This window comes from Giraffa tippelskirchi, chromosome 11 (assembly GCF_054371585.1).
Source record: "Giraffa tippelskirchi isolate mGirTip1 chromosome 11, T2T-mGirTip1v1.2.pri, whole genome shotgun sequence".
NCBI classification, from domain to species: domain Eukaryota; kingdom Metazoa; phylum Chordata; class Mammalia; order Artiodactyla; family Giraffidae; genus Giraffa; species Giraffa tippelskirchi.
In genome coordinates, this window is record NC_137285.1 from 54490001 (window position 1) to 54512826 (window position 22826).

General features: G+C 37.9%; 1 protein-coding gene across 3 annotated transcripts in view; it reads left to right on the forward strand.

Annotated features, from left to right (window-relative positions):
• HHIP (hedgehog interacting protein) overlaps window positions 1–22826 on the forward strand; it is a 102184-nt gene that overhangs the window by 4547 nt on the left and 74811 nt on the right. For all 3 annotated transcript variants that reach the window (XM_081544189.1, XM_081544191.1, XM_081544188.1), the window contains exons 2-4: window positions 2250–2442; window positions 9195–9354; window positions 10027–10228. In XM_081544189.1, coding sequence (XP_081400315.1) covers window positions 2250–2442; window positions 9195–9354; window positions 10027–10228 — 555 coding nt within the window. The remainder of the gene's footprint in view (window positions 1–2249; window positions 2443–9194; window positions 9355–10026; window positions 10229–22826) is intronic.

Below are 22826 nucleotides of genomic sequence, written 5' to 3' on the forward strand. Positions count from 1 at the left end.
TGATGGCTCTATCTATCTTGAAATAGGTATTTACACTGCAGACCCCACACAGTGCAAAATGTTAACCATCCTGCTGGGCTGGGACAGCGTGAAACTTTACAAAGAATAATATTATACTTGATTTCAGATAATTTATTGAATCCTATTTCTGAAACTTTTGATGAGAGACCTTGTGGCCAGGACACATTCCAAAAATTGTAAAAGACAAAATTCTTTAGGCACTAAAATCAAGCTCTTCCTGGATAGCAGCTGGGAGTGTGTATGGGGCTCATTTTGTTTCAACTATGAAAAATCTAAGCTTGCATATTCTCCATAAAACCAAAGGTAATTACTTTCCAGTTTGTCAGCCAGCAAAAGAGGTGGTCTCAGCATCCTGCAGTTGTTTTGTTCTTACTGGACTGCCATGTGATAAACAAACAGAACAAAGTTGAACAGTGTTAATATTGAATAGATCTGGTGAGGTCTGACAGTATGGACAATAAAAGACATTTAAAACATTCTTGGAATGCAAATTCTAAGTGTCTGGTGTGCGTTTCCTTTTAGAAAACTTTAACCATTTAAGCAATTGTCATTTAAATAAAATGATAAAAATAAAAATGTAAGCATAATTGTAATTATTAATAAAGTTTCTGAATATTGTAGATAGTTACAACTCATTGTATACATATATGTACGCACATATATTTTTTTCCTGAAATAGGGTGGCTTCTATTGGACTTTTAATTACTACTTGCTAAAATTTCAGCATGCCTTGTGTGCAGCTTTTTTTTTCTTTTAGTTGCTTTGCTCTTTCAGATCCAAATTTTGTGATCACCTAGAATATCTTTATCCCAAAAAAACAGAAGCCGTATGAGTCACTCAATTTACTCAAATTAGAACCTCAACTTGCAATGGAATACTTGCTTTAAGCAGTGATCTAGAGTTTAAAATATTAATTTCAGTTCATGGTTCTAAAGAAATAAGCGTAAACACAGTTATATAAACTGGGAAAATTAAATTTTTGTATGAAATTCTACCTCATTATGGTGTTTTTAATATGAAAAATCAATGCTTAATTTGACAGTACTATATTTCATGTATCAAATATTGTGCTGATATTCTGTTAAGAAACAGGGGAGGTCCTGAAATAAGTTTTTTAAAGTTAGTTCTAGACACTAAGATCTATTTTACCTACAAATTGCTAACCTCAATGAATCAGTAGCTCTCAAATTAGTCTTATTGATATAAAAGACAGAATAATACTGTATGCTCCTTTTTCATTAAAACTCATTAAATACTATGCAAAAACACTTTTACTAAAGTCTTGTGTTTATTCGTACATATACCTGAGGAGCTAGTTAGAAAATTTTTCCTGGCTAAGATATAAAGAATAATAAAAGTTAGTCTTAAACCTGTTTTACTCAGCTTCAGGTATTATTTTTGTAGGACACGAAAGGAAGATATTTCCCACACTTTAGAAAACTTTCCCTAGGCAATCTGTAGATTGAAAATTAATTCAAATGAGAACAATATGTTTAAATAACATCTTTGAGAATCTCATTAGGCATTCCAGGAATGAAAGAGATTTTTACCCAAGACACAAAAAAGCCTCGTGTTAAAAAGTTGTTTTACATAGAGTTGGATAAAGATATTTGGAGTTTTCAAATTAAATGTCAGTCAGTATATACTTTAAGGCAGGGTGAGAAAAAGGGTTAAGGAGACTAAATATAATTGTCATTTAATTTTTCACACCGGAAGGACAAACAGACTGACTTAGAAGAGTAAGAAGCCCGTTGTTGCATCCTTACCCTTTGCCCTTCCATCCCAACCCAAGAGACTGCCTGCTAAGTCACTTCAGTCGTGTCCGACTCTTTGCAACCCTGTGGATTGTAGCCCGCCGGGCTCCTCTGTCCAGGGGATTTTCCAGACAAGAATACTGGAGTGGGTTGCCATGCCTTTCTTCAAGGAATCTTCCTGACCCAGGGATCAAACCCGCATCTTAACCCCTATCTTAACCCGCATCTTTGTCTTAACCCGCATCTCTTACCTGCATTGGCAAGCAGGTTCTTTACCACTAGAGCCACCTGGGAAACCAAGAGACTGTGCTTGTGTCCTTATAAAGGTATTCTGTACTGTGACTTGGTGATTCTTTGCAGACTACAGCATTGGCTAAATCAACTTTTCTCTTTCTATGATGACCCTAAAAAAAAATAACTAAACCTAACTTCATAGAACTAAACAGAAGTCTTTTTCTAATTTCTGGCTTTCAGATATTTTCTGTTACCAACAACACAGAATGCGGGAAGTTACTGGAGGAAATCAAGTGTGCCCGTTGCTCTCCACATTCTCAGAGCCTGTTCTCCTCACCTGAGAGAGAAGCCTTGGAAAGAGATCTGCTACTTCCCTTGTTCTGCAAAGACTATTGCAAAGAATTCTTCTATACTTGCCGGGGACATATTCCAGGTAAAAACAAAAAAATGATTAAGTGAAATCAACTACTGCAGAAGAGCTTTCCAAGATACTTGTTCCTAAACACTTGCTTTGTTGGTGTTGTTTAGTTGCTTAGTCGCATCCAACTCTTTGCGACCCCTGGACTATAGCCCGCCAGGTTTCTCTATCCATGGGGTTTCCTAGGCAAGAATATTGGAGTGGGTTGACATTTCCTTCTCCAGGGGATCTTCCTGACCCAGGAATCAAACCCAACTCTCAAGGTATTAGCTGCTGCTGCTGCTGCTAAGTCGCTTCAGTCGTGTCCGACTCTGTGCGACGCCATAGACAGCAGCCCACCAGGCTCCACCGTCCCTGGGATTCTCCAGGCAAGAATACTGGAATGGGTTGCCGTTTCCTTTTCCAGTGCATGAAAGGGAAAAGTGAAAGTGAAGTCGCTCAGTTGTGTCCAACTCTTAGCGACCCCATGGACTATAGCCTACCAGGCTGCTCCGTCCATGGGATTTTCCAGGCAAGAGTACTGGAGTGGGGTGCCATTGCCTTCTCCCAAGGTATTAGCAGGCAGATTCTTTACCACTGAGCCACCCGGGAAGCCCAAACACTTGCTTACAAGGGTGTAAAATTTATCTTGCCTTTCCTTTCAAAATGTCTATTTTTACCTCGTAATTAACTGTTAAAAACTTGTAACCTTGTATTGCTGCTAAAAGGATAACTGTCATTTCAGCCTACAAACAATACATTGTTTTGTTGAAGTGTTTTACATTTCTTGTTAAACTGATAATACAGTTGGTAATCTTTACACATGCTGGATTATCAATACAGATTTCTCGTTGGTGTCTTTATTCATCAGTGTCTCTATCAAAACACCCTCCCCTTCCACACAGTTGATATGTGAGCGCAGTTTGTCCACTGACTTCTAAGGTATTTCCTTAAATAAAATATAATTTGAAAGCCCCCGCCCAACGTAACACCTTAGAAAGTACTTTTACATATAATGACTGATTTGCCTCTCGTAAAGCCTGTGAGGAAGAGAGGAAAGTTCTAGTTGTGTCCCTTTGATAGATGAGGAAAATTGAGCCTCGTGTGTGTGCTCAGTCATGTCCGATTCTTTGCAACCCCATGGACTGTGACCCACCAGGCTCCTCTGTCCATGGGATTTCTCAGGCAAGAATACTGGAGTGGATTCCCATTTCCTTCTCCAGGGGATCTTCCCAACCCAAAGGTCAAACCTGAGTTTTGAGTCTCCTGCATTGGTAGGTGGATTCTTTACACCGGAGCTACCTGGTAGCCTCAGAAGTTAAATGCCTTAATCCGGTTGTATACAGTGAGAAACTTATAGGCGAGATAAAGTTCAAGTTCTTATGCTTATAATGTCCAAGATATACATGGTCATATTTTGGACCCTAATAAACATATAAGTTCTTGGGCACTGATTAATTTTACCATCTCAGGCTTGTAAACCCTGGTGGTTGTTGCTTTGGTTGGAAGAATCAACACAGAGGTAGAAAAGAATTTAATAAGACAGATTCTGTTTAGTTAATGTAACAAACAAATCTACTGATGCTAACAGTTTATAAAACTCAATGGCACTGAAGTAAAAGACAAGCTTTATGAACTGTAGGATGCACTTGAACAATTTTTTTTAACTGCTATGCACATTTTACTCTTTTCTCTGACCCAGAAATGTGTATTTTTTATATATATTTTTTTAATAGAGTGCTCTTAATAGCCTAAGAAAACATTTTGACTAGGGTTGCTTGCCTCCTTTGGTGTACCATAACATGTATCTAAACCCATTCAATGTGAAAATATTATTATTGACTTTATAAACTACAGCCATGTTTCTAAGGTTTGCCTTAAACCAGCTGTTTCTTCCTCTTTATCACATTCCCCAAAGCAAAGTAGAATAGGTCACGGTTGCCTAGATGGCCTGCTGAGAAGTGATAACAGATTAGGTCCCATAAAGGTTTGCTGCAAATTTCCAGTCTGGAAGGCTTGCCTTTACCACTCTAAACTGAAAATGATACTGACACTCAGCGTTTTTATCTACTTGAGATAAATACCACTAGGCTGAATTGAGAGACTCATCTGTGGGGTGCTTCCTTTATTTGAAGTTATTTTAGCTTCCAAAACAAACAACAAAAAGCAATATCCACTGAAAGAGAGAGCACAGCAAACAGCTCAGGAGCCAAACTGTAAGCACCTTGCTCCCCAGATCAACATATGTGGTGACGAATGACAAATTTATTTTTCTCCAAAGTTTGTATATATGTAAAACTGCTGAAGTGCATCAAGATGTCAAGTGCTTTTGGTGGCCACCCAGGCTGCCTTGAAAGATAACCAGATGAAAGCTCCACTCCAGTGGTAGGTGGAGCAGCCAGGGTGATTTTCAGGGCCAGGCCAGCAGGCGTTAGCAGCGAAACAGAGGGGATTCCTCTGCATCCATCAAATGCTAATAATCGCTCTAAATACATGTCCCCAAAGTGAGCTGTAATAACACACTGTTTGTGTCGATCAGTTTGTTAGCCAGACTGATCCTTGGCACACAGGTTACCATTTCCTAAAGTGTGATAAATCAGATGACCCTGGCCCCCAACACAGAAGGCTCTTTAGAATTCTAGAACACCTCTTTTTCAGAAATTGCTCAAAAAGCGAATTTGGAATATTTTCACCTTCTTAAGTCTGTTTAATGTCATGGTTTGCTCTTCTCTGAAGTTCAACATTGTGAAAAACAGCTACTTTGTGATTTTTTTTTTTAACCTGTCCTCATCAGCCTCATCTTTTTGCAAATCAAAAACATGAAGAGGAAGGGACTGCTGAGAAGAGTTGAAAGAGAGAAAATAATTCCAGAGACATCTTCATTTCTTCCCCCATGGCCCAGTACATGAAGAATTAAACACATAAATGATCTATCCCTTTGCTTTACCCCCACAGCTTTAAGAAAGTGCCATTCACTCTGAGATACACGTATGCCCAAAAGACAGCAATCTTCTGGAAACTTTAATTCAGAAAAATTCATGGTCTGCTTATTTACACAAAAAATAAAAAAAGTTAAAAATAACTGCAGTAAAGATATACTGGAGTTTTATTGATCATAATATTCTCCAGCTGTGAATTTAGTGAGGGAGATAAACTCTTAAAGCTTCTGAAAAATCCCCAAATTTCATTAAAAAAAAAAAACAACCCATAGGAACTTCTTTCTCAATACCACGGGTCTCTTCTTCTGCCTGAATTACGATGAACAGAGGAGATGCTTTGCTGTTCACTAAACGATGACCTAATAAGTACACTCTGTGGAGAGGATATGAAAGGGTACCTCTGGGGCCCTGCTTCTTCCTTTACATTTACACTCATTACCATAATGATTTTTATCACTCTCAGACTGTCATCTCTCAGCTATAGATGAGGCTCGTGTGAACTGTCTGTACACAATTAGTTCAACTGGTTTAATCCCATTGCTAAAGAGGCCAAGGTCATGGATTTGATTCCACTGAGTTTCTCAAGTCCACAGCCACTCCTGACCCCTAGTCAGATATCTTACACTTGTCTCATTAGGGCCCCAGAGAGTGAGCCAGAATGGATGGATTAATACACCCAGATCTACCTCCTCTGCTCGAAAATGCTTTCCAGTCCAAGCCTCACAGATGGCGGAGTTTTTCCATTTTTTCCTCATCAATATAAACAGCATAGAGAATGAGGAAAAGTAGAAAAGCTAGAGCTTAGAAAACTGCATAGAGAATATTTATTTACATGTCAGTATTTTACAGGGTGCTTTGCGGTATAGTAAGACGGGAGAAGAGTTACAGTTCCAAAACATTTGATAAATTATCAGGAGTTATAAAGCCATTACAGCTGCTGGAATCATCAGTGTCCTCCCATCACTGGTGGACCTGATCATATGATGATAATCAGAGGAAGCTGCATGCCTTCAGTAAAATGCTCTTCAGGGTCTCCTTCTAAACAGAAGGGTACCATTTGCTAAATTGCATCTTCCCAGGAAATAAATGTTAGCCCAGTATCCCAAAACCAGATCCCCTTTTAGCTCTTCACAGAAAATATATCTTATTCATCACTGTCTATAAAATCAGATCATTTAAGATAAAGTACTAATAAAAGTATTAGATGTTTCCATTCATATTATCATAATTGTCAGAAAATGCCCATATTTTTATGTAAAAGTCTTCTAAGTTGGCTCCCTTTTTCCCACTTAGATTGTTCAGTTTGCCTTTAATACTGTAAAAAGCTCAGAATAATTCATTGGTAGCATTCTGGTTTTGTTTAATTTGCTAAGAGAGCATAGTATCTCTGGAGTGACAGATTTTATGAATCTGCACTCATTGATCTTCAGATGTTCCATTTGAAAACCATTTCTCATTTCCTCTTATTTGTCCCCAGCTAATAATTCCTTACAAAATGCAGTCAGCCACTGGCATTGTTCATTTATTTCCCCTTAAAATGGTATGGTTTTGCAGAGTATAATGTTGAAAAACAGATTACTTTTAAAAAATGAACTCAAAATGTCCTCTGAGTTGTACTTTGAAATTTATGTGTGACCCCTGCAGGCAAAACAAAGTTAAAACAAACTTTCTCCTTCACATATTCAGTAATAAATATATCCATAGTATGGCAGTCTTCCTGCATGCATTGTATTGGCATAGAGAACTTCCTGCCTAAAGGTAAATATATATCTCTATCTGCAGATCTATATCTGTATTTATATATAAAACATCTAACTCCCAAAAACATCTGGGTCAAAACTAGAAAAAGTTTGATTTAGCAACTCAGTTTTCCTTCTCCTCTTTTTACCTCAAACAGAATTATTTAACACTACTGTGCAGTTTTTCTCTGATGCTTAGCCATTAAAGAATGGAAGAGAAAACTTAATTTCTTGCAAACAGTAAATTGCTAAAGATGAGTAAATGCTATTGCAGCTTTCATTCCTCTCCTCAATTTCTAATCCCTGGATTTTTCAAAGAAAGATAACCTCCTTCCAGCTGCCTGACCCCTCCCAGGGAGCACCCTTCCCAGCTGCCATGGCTCCTTATTCTGCCCATCCCCACAACACATACACACACACTTCTAATGACATCTGCTCTTACTCACCTGCTTCTCAAAGATAAGATGTCTCCCAATTCTGTGTTTAGTTGCTCAGTCATGTCTGACTCTGCGACCCCATGGACTACAACCTGCCAGGCTTCTCTGTCCATGGGATTCTCCAGGCAAGAATACTGGAATGGGTTGCCATGCCCTCCTCCAGGGGATCTTTCCAACCTAGGGATCGAACCCAGGACTCCCTTATTGCAGGAGGGTTCTTTACCAGCTGAGCTACCAGGGAAGCCCTGTCTCCCAATAGGTTAGTCAGGTATTGGCACTGAAGAATCCGTCTCAGAAATTCAGGGATGATACATTTCACCCCCAAGTTAGGTCAAAATATGTAATATGTTTTAATCCTGTGGGACCCTCAGATTCCAAGGTTAGTTAGTCTTAGGTTGGAGGGGACTTGGGTAAAGCTCACAGAAAATCAACTTTTTAGTGTCTTTCATAGTCCATTGATGGGAATTTGGTTGTCTCCAAATTCCAAGTTCTTTTTCTTACAAATACTTGCAAACTTGCATCCATTATACAACTTCTAAACCTCAGCTACATTACCTGATTACCTGGGAGTACAATAGCTTGATTTGTTAGGTAAAATTCAAGGGATTGAGCATAACTGAAGGTACAAAATCAGAAGCAGGAATTTGGGACAGCAATAGAGTCAATTCTGATAGCAATATCATATTTTAATAACAAAATTGTCAGAATATGGAAGTGAGTCTTAGCCATTATGCCCTCCCCACACACACACACACAAAAATCTACCTTATTAACTCAAATTGTAAAAGTAATGTCAAAATTCTTTTTTGTAATAAGATCTTCTTTCTTATTCAACTTTTTATTTGATAAAAATTCTTACTATGTAAGAAATGAAAATATGAGTCCTTTCATTCAGATCCCTTTAAGTCTACTCTGCACTTTTGTTTTGGCTCATATTAATTTTTTTTTCACTGAGGAGTAGTATGTCAGCTCTTCTGTTTGAGAAGATTGAAAGAATATTTTAAAGGTTATTTTTGTGTTACAAAATAATCATTATCTTCTGTAAGTGAGCAAGAAAAAGGCACCAACACATTTGAATATAGAGGCTCTGTTACTGGCATCAATTCATTGCTTGATCATTGCAGGGAGTCAGTCATTTACTGTGAGATCTAATGTGTGACCTTGGGATAGTAATAGATTTATCATTTAATCATGGATGAGTGACAATACAGTAAGAATTGTAAAATGACCCAAACTGGCTCTTGATGGTCTGTCTCTTTCTTGACTGCAGTTTGTTCTTAGGAAGTTATTAATATGGTAGGGAAAAGTGCTGAGTAGTCATCTGGTGAATGTGGAAGTGTGACATTTGGAAACTAGGAAGGCTTGAAAATAGAGTCGATGCAATCAATGCTGTGTTCATATTCACTCTGTTTCATATGAGCATTTTAAGACATCTAATACAGTATCGTTTCACTTTTACTGCAACTTTAAATGTTTGGTTTAAAAAGAAATGGAAATCCCAAGCCAAAATACAGTGTTCTTTCCTTTTATTTTTTTGGTCTATATATTTTCCTAGAATAGTCATATAGTTCCTGAAAATTCTTGACCTATATTTTGTCTTTCAAATGTGGTGCTTTTACCATAACACTAAATATTTCTAATATTTCTAAGGCATCTTTTTACATTTTTTAAAGGTTTACTTCAAACTATTACTGCTGATGAGTTTTGCTTTTACTATGCAAGAAAAGATGGTGGCTTGTGCTTTCCTGATTTTCCAAGAAAACAAATCAGAGGACCAGCTTCTAACTACTTGGACCAGATGGAAGAATATGACAAAGTGGAAGAGATCAGCAGGTTCATAAAGATAAATGTTATTTAATCTTAAAAAAAAAAAAACACCTGACAAGCCTTGTGGTTTTAACAATGAGTCATCTGTCTATGCTCATGTCCAGCAGTTATATCCTCCAGATGTTTTTTTTTTTCTTTTTGGTAATTTGCTTCTCTAAAATCATATTCGCTTAAATATCTTTAATGCTGAGACTACTAATCTTCTGTTATGAGCTTGGCTTCTCTATGATTCATGGGAATTTTATGAGTATAGTTTTAAACTTGAATTGTATGATTGTTGTTAGCCTATGGCACTGTAGAAATGTTCAGCCCAATTATTATTAGCTAAACAGGGTTTTATAAATAGATCTTAGAACTTTCTCTCCGAGTACCTTCTATAAGGTTTAATTACTATGAGTAACGCTGATTTTAATTGGAGTCACTGAAAGATAAGATAGTGAGCTTGTGAAAAATTTAAAATACCTGTGTGTTTGGGTTCTCTCCTTTGCTTTCTGATAGAAAGCTTTTTGAGGGCTTTTATTTTTCCCATTGAAAAGAATTTAAAAGAATCAGATTGGGACCTTGGGTAGCAGCCCTTTGTTGATTCCTAGAGGAAATATATTTTGAAAAGGATGCTACATACATTTCTTACCTCCTTCATCTCAAGAAAAGCTTACTGGTTTTCTTTAATTTGTTTAGAAAGCACAAACACAACTGCTTCTGTATCCAGGAGGTTGTGAGTGGGCTGCGCCAGCCAGTCAGTGCCCTACATAGTGGGGATGGCTCCCACCGCCTCTTCATTCTGGAAAAAGAAGGTTACGTGAAGATACTTACCCCCGAAGGAGAAATTTTCAAGGAGCCTTATTTGGACATTCACAAACTTGTTCAGAGTGGAATAAAGGTTGGCTTTTTAAATTTTATTTTATCTTTGCTCTGGCTATGTTAATTTTATTTTAGTGTTATCCTCACTAAAGGTGTTTCTTTGCAATAAAGGAAAGAATGTGGGAGAAAATAAGGAGACAGCATAGGGGAGCAATAATTATGGCCACTAAATCAGGACAGTGACATTACATTTTTCATGTTATTTGGTGATGATTAAGCAGTGCAGTCAGATTGGTGTTTTGACTTGGTTTCCCTATGTAATTGACACACTCAAAATGATTCTTGGTTTTATAAAATATTTGTTTAAATACTGTTTAATAGGCATTAGAATTGTATATCAGCATCTGCCAGCAGAAACAAAGAGGCCTTTGGGTTATTTTGGCAATTGCAAATCATTCTTTCACTACATCTTTGTTTGATTCTGTGTCATAAGATATGCTATTTATACTGTGATTTCCTTGTACAATATTTCTACAGGTAAGTCAAATATTTTTATCTATAACTAGCCACCTTTATAACATATAAGTGCATCTATTGCCTTCTTTCCCGCTTCTTCAATTTGAATTCTCATGTTCAATAATCTAATAGGTGTATAAACAAATACTGTCACGGAGTTCAGTTCAGTTACTCAGTCATGTCCAACTCTTTGCGACCCCATGGACTGCAGCACGCCAGGCTTCCCTGTCCATCACCACCTCCCGGAACTTACTCAAACTCATGTCCATTGAGTTGGTGATACCATCCAACCATCTCATCCTCTGTCGTCCCCTTCTCCTCCCGTCTTCAATCTTTCCCAGCATCACGGTCTTTTCCAGTGAGTCAGTTCTACACATCAGGTGGCCAAAGTATTGGAATCTCAGCTTCAGTATCAGTCCTTCCATGAATATTCGGGACTGATTTCCTTTAGGATTGACTGGTTGGAATTCCTTGCAGTCCAGAGGACTCTCAAGAGTCTTCTCCAACACCACAGTTCAAAAGCATCAATTCTTCCGTGCTCAGCTTTCTTTATCGTACAACTCTCTCATCCACACATGACTACAGGAAAAACCATAGCTTTGACTAGATGGACCTTTGTTGGCAAGACCTTTGTTCACAAGAGAGTAAAATGATACAATATTAGTAGTACTAAGCTGTAAGCCAATTGTGGCATTCTAAAATTAAGACATTTAACAGTTCATGAATGTCTTAGAATGAAACAAATTAAGTATGATTTGAGGAGAACCGATTATCTTTTTCATTTTAAACTGGAAAAAAATCAAAGGAGGTTATATACTCTTCTACTCAACTAAGAACATCAAAACCAGAAGAAACCAATAAGAAAAAATATAAATATATTCCTGATACCTATCTATTCAGTATCTACCATGTGAAATAGTTAGGATGACTCAGAGTACAGAGAATGCCTATTGTTGGGACCACTCAGTTTCAAGGTCACATTGTGACAGCATCAGTTCAGTTCAGTTCAGTCACTCAGTCGTATCCGACTCTTTGCAACCCCATGGACTGCAGCACGCCAGGCTTCCCTGTCCATCACCAACTCCCAGAGTTTACCCAAACTCATGTCCATTGAGTCGGTGATGCCATCCAACCATCTCATCCTCTGTTGTCCCCTTCTCCTCCTGCCTTCAATCTTTTCCAGCATCAGGGTCTTTTCCAATGAGTCAGTTCTTCTCATCAGGTGGCCAAAGTATTGGAGTTTCAGCTTCAACATCAGTCCTTCCAGTGATAACTCAGGACTGACCAGGACATAACTGCACAGAAGAAGTACTTATGGTACTTGTGGTCCTTTAAGGAAAAGAGCTTGGGCACCACGACACAGATCATTTGGAAAAGTTGTTTAAATCAGTAGTTTCAGCTTTCTCCCAATAAAATTTTTCATTACATTTCGTAGCACATAATCCAAAGTCTCTTAAAATGAACCATTACTGTTTTGCACATTGGAGTTCAATAAATACATTCTGAAATATATTCTGATAACTCACTGCCAGTGGTACCTCATGAGGAAGGAATAAAGATACTGCAGCAGATGCGTTACTCACTACAAGTGAGTTTATTTTTTCCTGACCTTGAAAGTTTTTTTCTGACTTTGAAAAGTTAAACATGCTCTCTATAAAATAAAGCATTGGGGAAAGTGTTCTAAAAATCATCACCTATAAACCTGTCAATTAAAGAATTGATATACTTTCTTCCAGTTTTTGTATTAAATTAATTTTTCCTGATTGCAAAAGTAACACAAGTCTGTTTTAATAACTGGAAATACAGAAGAATATGTTCTCTAATAGTTTTTTCTAGGAATCTTTAAAATAAAAATAAGCTTTTATAAAATCATTTTAGCCTTCATTTTTTTTACCTAATACTATGTCATGAGAATGTTACCACATTTGGAAACTTTCTCAAAAACTTAGTTTTTTTTGTGTCTTTTGAGCATTCCATTTCCTTATTAAGAGATATTTAGGATTACCCCAGTATTTTCTTTTTATCATTGTAAATAATGTTGTTTATCATTCCTGTATATATTATTTAACTTGATTATGGATAATTTCTTTAAAATTCACTGATAGAACATTACTGAACTGAGGGACATACACCATGATACACATTGCCAATTTACTCTAAAATATATCTTCAGCTATTTGAGAGAATAGTTTTCAAATACCATTTTACTTAAAATGTTGGTATTAAAAGTTTATGTATGATAAAATGTAGGTGAAATAAATGGGCTCAGAATACTGGAAAATTTTGTTGCAGGAAGGAAAAAACTGATGTTCTTGTTTTTACTTCAATTTAACTACCTAAAGAATGCTCTTCTAGTTAGAGTCACTTAAGACTCTCTCTTTTCATTTACACCCATTCATTGGGATATGAATGAAAGTTTATCTTCTCTGATATTGAGACATCTCAGCATGCAATAAAATAATACAAGCCAGGTTGTGACGCTGCTGTGATTCTGCGGTACGTATGTTCTGTAGGCCTCTAGGAGTTTTGCAGAACCCTGTTGGGCAATTTTTCTTAGGAGAGCTACAGGGTTTCTCGGGCTTAAAATAAACTTCAAAATCCATTCTTCTACCCATTATGTAGAAATAATGTAGAATACATGTGTAGAGTTACATAAAATGACATATTCCAAAGTGCACATTTTGTTCCTTTAGTATTTGGCACTAGTGATATCAGTGAGATAGGAACCTATCACATGGAAATTTGAATGTATGCTGTATAGTCAGTACTAAGACCACATCCTTGTCCTCAAGTGGATCAGGCAACAGCATGCCTTTATCTCAGTCTCCAAGGAACCCCTGTCACAAGTCACAGATTGGAAGTCTTAGAAGTGACTACTGTTGGTTTAATGGGACAGATGCCAACACTTTCATGAGTTGACTAGTCTACTAGCTTTTGTGGTATGCCCCTCAAAGACTTTTGAAATGAAAACAGTATCACAATCATTTCACAGTAATTTTCAGGCTTCTTGATGTGTGAAAGATTAGTGTGTTCGTGGCAGTCTTCTGAGTTTGTCAATGATTATTTTGTGTTAATAATGCAAATAGGAATCTTCATAAATTATTATGCATATCACTTCCGTATTCTTTCAATTTTAAACGTCCTAAGAGAGGGAATAAAGCTGTTTTAACATACCAAAGTATTGACTGAAATATTCTAATCACAGCATTAATAATAATTCTATATACTAAACCCAATCTTGGTAGGTTTTTGAAATAAATGCAGGACAAACCACAGTGGTGATTCCCCCCATGGCATTAATTAATGACCAATATGAGTATATTAAATCAGACATAAAGAGGAATTCTTGATTATAAGAGTTTCTAAAAGCTAGTGCTGGGTATAAGGGAATTTGAAATTCCTTTTCTGCTAATGGTCAATTCAGAGTTGACAGGGATTTTTGTCACCTGGTTAAGGACTGGCCTTTTTGTGGCAAAAAGCTGGACTTGGTTGATGTCCTTAAATATCTATCAGCCCTGATTCTTATACCACCAACAAAGAACCAGTCATTTGGGGAACTTAGAGAATACCTCCCTAAATGGGTCTTGACTAAAGCTAAAAATATGGCATCTGGTTTTTATTGGTTTGGCCAAAACATTCGTATGGATTTTTTGATAAGCCATTGTGGAAAAACACAAATAAACTTTTTGCCATCCCAGTATCTAACACCCAGATTGTGCTGCCTATGTTATAGGAGATTTCGATATCCTGAGAGCATAACCAAGTTTCACTGAGCAAAAGTTATGTGCAAAGCTGCAAAGCACCAACAAAAGCATTGACTTATTTTTGCTCTAGGAAATTGTGGAGTTGGATTAATAGAGTAGATTCTATGCCATATAAATTTAAACTGCTATTTCATTTAGGAAGAGGTGATTCCATTCACAACAGCTCAAATCCTAGAAGACTGAACTTCGTAAAATTACCAAGAATAGGTAAAAAATAGTTTTAAAACTAGATAGCGGTTTGCTAGATTTTTAGCATCCCCATCTACTCGGATCCTCATTTCAAAAGATGCTTTTCAAAGCAGTCCTTTTACCCAGAGAGGAGAGGACATGCAGTTGAAAGCTGCTGATTGTCTGGGTGGCTGAACCCACTGACATTGGGTCTCTTGAGAGACAGTGGCCCAGGTGCCCGGGAGCCACAGCATGTGGAGGAGGAGGTAGGGTGCGCCGGGGCAAGACCCGGCCAGGCAGCCTCTGATTTCACATGCTTGTAAGTCACACGCATGATCGTGAGCAGCGAAGGTTTAGTGAAATCCGTTGCACATCAGCCCGTTGGGATGGATGTCCTACTTCTCTGAAGCTGGTCAGAGACCCTTCCTTTCACATTTTCCTCTGTCTTTAACTGGTGATCTTATGGGAGCGCATGCAATGCTGGTGTTTTTTTTCTGAGTGAACTGAGTCAGAGCATCAATGAGAAGCAGTTTACTGTTCAAAACTGGTATCAAAATCATAGCACAAACACACATGCACACTCATGCACATGCACACATCCACGGCACTGACTGGGTCCCCTGTCGAATGCTTCCTCAGCAAAATTGTTAGAGCTCTGCTTTGAAGCATGCTTTAGGTTGAAAGAAAGTGTATTTAGTTGAAAGAAAGCAGCAACATATATTTAATATATTTGATAAATACTACAATAGAAGAGTTGCCATTCTGGAATTTTTTGTATATGTGATATTTTTTAAGTTTTTGACCTATCAAACTACTGGATTAGGAATTACTGAATTCCATCTAAAAGAGAATTGATGTAGTGGTAGAGATAAATTCATTCCAAAAGTGGTAGAAAGTTCATTGAAGAGTCTTCCCTCAGATATAAATTTATAAATACCTTCTTTTAGGGATAATTTAAAATTCTGGTTCCAAACCATTAAAATGTAGATCTGCAAGTAAAAATTTTTACTACCATAATTTTTTTATATCAAGATAGTAATGATATGATATTAAACCCAACCATCTTTATTTTACTGAGTGTTACTGATCCTGCATCAAAATGCCCTGCACTCTGTGATAAATGTTTTCAATTTTTAAATGTCTAATCTCATTTTAAGTCTATTATGAATGGCCAACAGAGAAATATTTTTTTTTAATTCCCTGATCATGTGAAATAATCTCAGTGTAATTTTCTGTTTGGTTAATTTCATTTCTGGTGTTCTTACTTTTTTATCTTGGCATTCGCAATTCTATTTAAAACATTTGAATAAATATAAATGGATATAGATATAGTGTGCGCCAGTGTTAACTGGTTTAATCTATAAAGTTCTCTCCAGCATGCATCATATTTTTTTAGTGAAGTCGAAACTTCAGAGTGCAGGGTCCCTCCAGCTAAGCAGAGAAAGACATCCCTTCTCCTACATTTTAGGTCCCATAATTCACAGCAGAGGTGAGGAAAGCTTTTACAGGAATGTCTTTGTATTTATCTAAGACTTGAAGGGCAAAGGAAATAGAGCCCATCAATCTCAAAGGTCCTGTGGTAATCATTTAAAACAAGTGAGAAGCCAAGAAATCTGAACCCTAGAGAAGGTCACTGCTATCTTTCAAAAGCATCTACCTGTATGTAGTAGCCCCCAGCTCTCTGTATCTGACGAGAAGAAAAAAGAGGACTGTTGGTAGTATCAGTTGGCATGACTTTCCAGTGGCACTATCATCTAATGAAAACAGAATCACAAGCATCCCCAAACTTTCCCAGTATTATAGTCTTCAAGCTGGCCATGTTTATAGCAAGGATGTGTGTGCGTGTGCTAAGTCACTTCAGTCATGTCTGACTTTTTGCAACCCTATGAACTGTAGTCTGGCGGGCTCCTCTGTCCATGGGCTTCTCCAGGCAAGGATTCTAGAGTGGGTTGCCATGCACTCCTCCAGGGGATATTCCTGACCCAGGGATCAAACCTGCATGTCTTACATCTCCTGCATTGGCAAGCGGGTTCTTTACCACTAACGCCCCCTGGGAAGCCCTCTCTAGTCTTATGTTTTACTAATCATAACCACTATTCTTTTAAGCACTTACTCTGCTAAGCCATTACATAGAGTACCTCTGTAATCCTGGTAACCCCTTGAGGCAGGGATGATTATCCCATTTCAGAGATGAGGAGACTGAGGCCCAGAAGTTAAACAAACTGCGCAGGAGAACACTGCTAGCCAGTAGCAGAACCAGATTTTCCAGGCAGCTGTTGGCCGCCATGCTCTCAACTGTGGTGCTCTGCTACTCCGTGCTTTTGATCAGCCGCCGCTGCATAGAGGGAAAGGTCAGGGAGCACATTTAAGAAGCAGAGACGGATGACAGTTGGTGTAGACATGCTCACTGCCGCTTGTCCTGGCTGCATAACAGCAGGGAGGCTGAGGACCTGGATCTGATGGCGAGCATACAGACTTGGGTGCTAGTCACTGCATTCATACCCTGTGCTGGTTGTTAGACTCTGGGTAGGTTGTTTAACCGCTAGGCTGGGTTTCTTTATCTGTAAAATAGGGATGCTAAAAGGTTGCACCTACCTCTTTACGTGCTCAATCTCACTTGACTCTGAAGTATCAGTAATACTTTGTAAGCACTCACTGTTATTGGCATCTACTAATATGAAGCTATTATACTATTATATTAACTATTATATTCACATGAAAAGAAGAGTAAGGAAAAGGTGCCTAGCCCTCAGAATGACTCAGAAGCTCCAGTGGCCACAGTTAACTATATTCTGTGGTATTTTACAGTCCCCCTTAGTATGGGATCGGATGACACTTCATGGAAATTCTATGATAGTGTTAGTGTTTGCAGCAAAATTATACAGCACTCCTATGGAAAGAGTTATATTGTTGTGTGTGTTTTCTTCCATTCAAAAAGATAAACCCAGGATGTTACTGAAATGTATAACTAGAGGAAGAAAATGTCTTCATTTTTACATCATCACCTTCTGGCATTAGGTATAAGGCCTTGCTACTTACCTTATTATGCAAAAACTCCCAGGTCTGGGGTTCCTCAGAGCATGTGCCTAATGATGATTAAGCACAAAGCGGCTGAGCCCTGAGTATGGCAGCGAGGTTTCATCAGCATTTCCCCGCTTTTAGGGTAGTTTTTCTCAACCTGGATATTACAGTAATGTAGGTCTTTTTGTGTGTTTATTTTGGAACATGTTTGTGTCACTCTGCCATAGAGTTAATAAATTGTAGGATTTGCAAAGGAAATATACTGAGACTGAAAATTAAGAAGGCGCATATTTTTGCCCACCAGATTTAGAATCTCAGGATTTGGTAGGGGAGTAGTTGGGCAAAGTTGCTCTGAAATTAACGTGTTATGTCATGATACAAAGAGTGTATTACTCAACAAAATATTTTTCTAAGAGAGACAGATGGGTAAAATATGAGGCCAATGAAGAGGAAAGTTTAAAGGAAGTTTTCAAAATTGAACAAAGCAACAAACATCTGTTAATTTATCACAGAATGTGCTGAAGGTCAGGTGCAAGAATATATAAATGGAATGACTATAGCTACCTCCTTGTCACATCCCAGGCTGAGGGAGGCCCTTGTCCTATCTCATCAACTCAATATTTTATAGAAAACTTCCTAAATCTGTAAGCATGTTTGCTCTTTGATTTGTGTCTTCCTACCTAAGACCAATTTGGAGAGTTTGTTTATGTAGCACTTGGCTTTTAACAGACTTCTTTCATCTTTACATTTATATACTAAATATATAGAGAGATCTAGTTACATAATATATAATATTTATGTACAATAAATATTTTAACCAACTACTATAATTCATTTTAATGTATTTGTTTATATTAATCACCAATTGAGATTTAGTTTAATGGTTTTTTTTTTAAAAATCTGAAAATCTGCAATTATGTTGAATTATCATAATATCAAAGTGGCCAAAACTGAGGATATTTTGAAAACTGGATCACTGCCTAGAAATTAAAATCGTCTTTGGAGATGCTATTTATTGAGCCCATTGTGTAATGTGTTACAATGAGAAAAACTTGAGAGAATCTTTTTCTAAATCATGTCATTTTCTACCCCAGCTTGACTTTGTGATACTAGATGATAATACATATGGTCACAGTGGCTTGTGAGAATTACCATCCAAAAGGAGGTAAAATTTGACTCCCTTTTCTTGTGAATTTTCATTTTACTCTTTCTAGGCATGCTGTATACAACTAATTTTAAATCCTTCCATTCACTCATTTAAAAATGTTGTGCAATTCCACAGGCCTAAACTGCAAATCACAGAAAATCAGTAAAAGATTATTATTTGTTTAAGACAAAAAAATATGTGCTAGCTACCCTATCATACATATATGTGGTAGCACAAGAAGAGAAAAGGAGAACATCAGTGACTTTGTTCTAATTCCATGATTGCTTGTAGTTGAAATTATATTTAACCTGCTTTTAAAACAACCCAATACATTGAGGCTAATATAAAAATAAAATATGATGACAAAGGATGAAGTTATATATGGCCACAGAATTCGTGAGGAAAAATGTTCCTTACAAATAATTCAAATATTGAATATTCTGTCTTTCTCTTTAAGAGTAAATTCTTTTCTTTTTAAAAAATTCTAATAAGCTGTTCCTAAACCAGTCTCTTATCCTAAAGTACCTTTGATCCAAATGGATCACACACTTGGATAAAATGACATCTGTCCTCAGGCTATTTCCCTTAGCCAACACTTTGAAACTGTTCCGAAGAATTCCTTAAAGATAAGACTGTGTATGTGGAGTAAAGGGAAGTTGCTTAAGGTTTTAAAAAATGAGAAAAGTGCTAACCCTTAAGAGGATAAAAAGATAGCTGGATTTAATTCCCATTAAATTCTTAGCCTTTCTGTGAAAGATTTGGGAATGAGATTTTCACAGTGCAAACATCTTTGCGGGTAGATGTGAACACACCTGTTCAGGAAAAGGGGAACAAAACTTGAACCGACTCCTTCCACACACAGGTCACCAAACATCTGTCATAAGTTATCAATTACTAGCCAAGACTGGGCTCAAGCCTGTGACCTCAGGTTGAAAAAGCTCATTCTGTCTCTTGCCCAGTCTGTGGTTTTACCCTGTACCACTCTTAAAGCTTCTGTTTAAATCTCCAGGGGTTTGGAAGATCAGTTTGACCCCCTGACATTAATAATGTATTTACGCCCAGGGTTTCCACACACACCACCCTGGGGCTGATCTTCGTTAGGATTTTGTGACTTGCAGCAATGTATTAATAGCTAGCTCCAGAAAAGATTTACCCAATAGTTGGCATAGTTCCTTAATTGCTTAAGTTCCTTAATTGCAGCCTAAAGACAATGTCTCCTTGTCCAAGGAAGGTTGTGTGTGTGTGTATATATTTTACGATTTTGACTTTGATTAAATGTCAGTACATATAAAACTTCTGCATAAAAGGAAAGAAACAGAACAAAGAAAGAAAATCAACCCAAAATAGTCTTATGGGCATGACTAACAAACTAGGTACACTTCTTCCCTTATAAATAATTATTAAAACTTTGGGTGACAGCATCAAATTGTCAACGTCTTTGATTCCTGCTTTGTCACTTTCCTGTAATATCCCACCTCAGCTGGGGATGCGTGAGAACTGATCTCTGAGTGGCTATGGCACTCTTGTCCACAGAGTTTGCCAGTGGTTGTGTGTGGCTGTGTGCTTAGTCACTGAGTCGTGTCTGACTGTTTTCGACTCCATGGACTACAGCCCGCCAGGCTCCTCTGTCCATGGGGATTCTCCAGGCAAGAATGCTGGAGTGGGTTGCCATTTCTTTCTCCACGGGATCCTCTCAACCCAGGGATCGAACCTGCATCTCTTCCATCTTCTTCATTGGCAGGCGGATTCTTTACCACTGAGTCACCTAGGAAGCCCCAGTGGTTGTATGATTGGAGCGATCTGCTTAACCTTCTGGCATCTCTACATCCTCATCTTTGAAATCAGAAGACTAGGCTAAATAATACCGTAGGTCTTTTCTAGCTCTAAAAGTTAGTGAAATAGAAAGCAGTGCAAGTCTCCAACACTTTCCAAGAAAATGAGGGTAAAGAAAAGTGGTCAGCATGACTCGGGCATTGGGAACTCCATCCTTGCCCAGGCTCAGAGTGCATGGGGTTTACTCTACTTTATTCTGATTGTTTTCCTTTGTACTGATACAGAAACACAAGTAGTGTCTCCCAAATTGCAGAGCCCATTGGACACCCTACCATGCCGACAAATAGGTGCACTCACCTTCGTAAGGTCACCATCACTCCAGTTAAATTTTAAAAAGCTGCGTAACTCAGCATGAAGTGAGACTTTGGGTCTCAGTTAACGAAAGTATAATGTCTTTAATGTGTAGGGATAACAGGGGCTAAGTTTTCAAACCTGGGTTCAATAGTAAAGATAAACCATAACCTTGGAGCGGGCAGCTGGTGTGCTGGGGAGGACACAGCGTGGAACTGAGTGATGGAAGAGGAGAGGAATCAGATAAGATCGCAGAGCATCCGTGTGGTATTGGTGGGGTGGAAGGTGTGCCTCAGATAATACAGAGTCTTACATGTTCTCCTAAGGTCTTTGACTTTTACTGTGAATGAAAGGGGGGATCACTGGAGGATTTTGAATAGGAGAGTCTGACCTAAGCTTTTTTAAACAGGATTGATAGCAGCCATGTAGAGATAGTCGGCGAGGTGGGGCAGAAGTAGAAGCAGGTCACAGGGAAGAAGACTGCCTCCTGGTACCAGAGCTGCTCCGAGCGGTTTGTGCCCACGGCCAGGTCATTGACCACCTAAGCCTCAAATTTTCCTTTGTTACAGGAGAGGATCAATAATAACTGAGGTTCCTTTCATTTCCAACTTTCAGTACATCAATACTGGGAAGAATATTTAGAAATTTACCCTATTAAATGTAAATATTTTTGCACATGGTGTTTACTGAATGTATACATTCCTTCTCATTCAAAGTGTGGATTTTTTAAAACTCAGTACATTAGCAACATGGGACATTTAATTGGTTCCAGTGAAAAGTTGCAAATTACAGGAAACTATCAGTTGTGGCAATATGAAGAAGAGGGTTCATTCTATACCAGTCGTAAACGATAATTCACAAAAATGGTAACCACAGCTTAGAGACTACTTTTGTATTCACACATATGTTCCTCCTTGGGAAAGATGCATATTTAAATAGAGGAAGGGAGTCAGGTGATTATTTTTTAAAAGGATAATTATAATTGGATTTTAGAATGTAACAGGCTAAATGGAAGTATTCTTAAGTCAGAAAGTGAAAGTTGCTTAGTCATGTCCAACTCTTTGAGACCCCATGGACTGTATAGGCCAGAATACTGGAGTGGGTAGCCTATCCCTTCTCCAGCAGATCTTCCTGACCCAGGAATCCAACTGGGGTCTCCTGCATTGCAGGTGGATTCTTTACCAACTGAGCTATCAGGGAAACCCATTCTTAAGTCAGAAAAGATTAAAATAATGACAGAATACAAAACTATGGCCTTCTAATAGGGAGGATATACCAATGTTGTAGGGAATTTCTAACTATTTAAATTGTAAAATAATGACCTAAAGCATAAAATAAAGAAATGATTACCTTACTTCTAAACTACCTGTAATTCACTCTCCAAGGTAGAATATTCGCAGATATCTTCAATGAGTTTCTTCTTTCTTTTTGCCAGTGGAACCTTATTTAACTAATCAGTCTTTGTTGCTGTAAATTAAGCTGGCGAAAACAAACAAACAAAAAATGAAACAAAAAAACGTCTCCTTTTCTGTCTGCATGTGAATCTACAGAAGTGAATTTGACAATGCATAGAGAGCTTTCCCTGGTGGCTCAGAGTCTAAAGAATCTGCCTGCAAGGCAGGAAACCTGAGTTTGATCCCTGGATTGGACAGATCCCCTTGAGAAGGGAATGGCTACCCACTCCAGTAGTCTTGCCTGGAGAATCCCATGGACAGAGGAGCCTGGCAGGCTACAGTCCATGGGGTCACAAAGAGTCTGAGCAACTTGTGCCTACTTAGTTCCTTAGAGTAGACTAGATGTGAAAAATTGAAAAGGGGAGGAGAGTAGGCTTGATCATTTTACTTGCACATGTCAGGATTTCAGTGCTCTGTGTTTCCTTGAGAGAAATCCCACTGCGCCAATTAACCTAACATATTCCAAAACAATTCTCTGTTTGG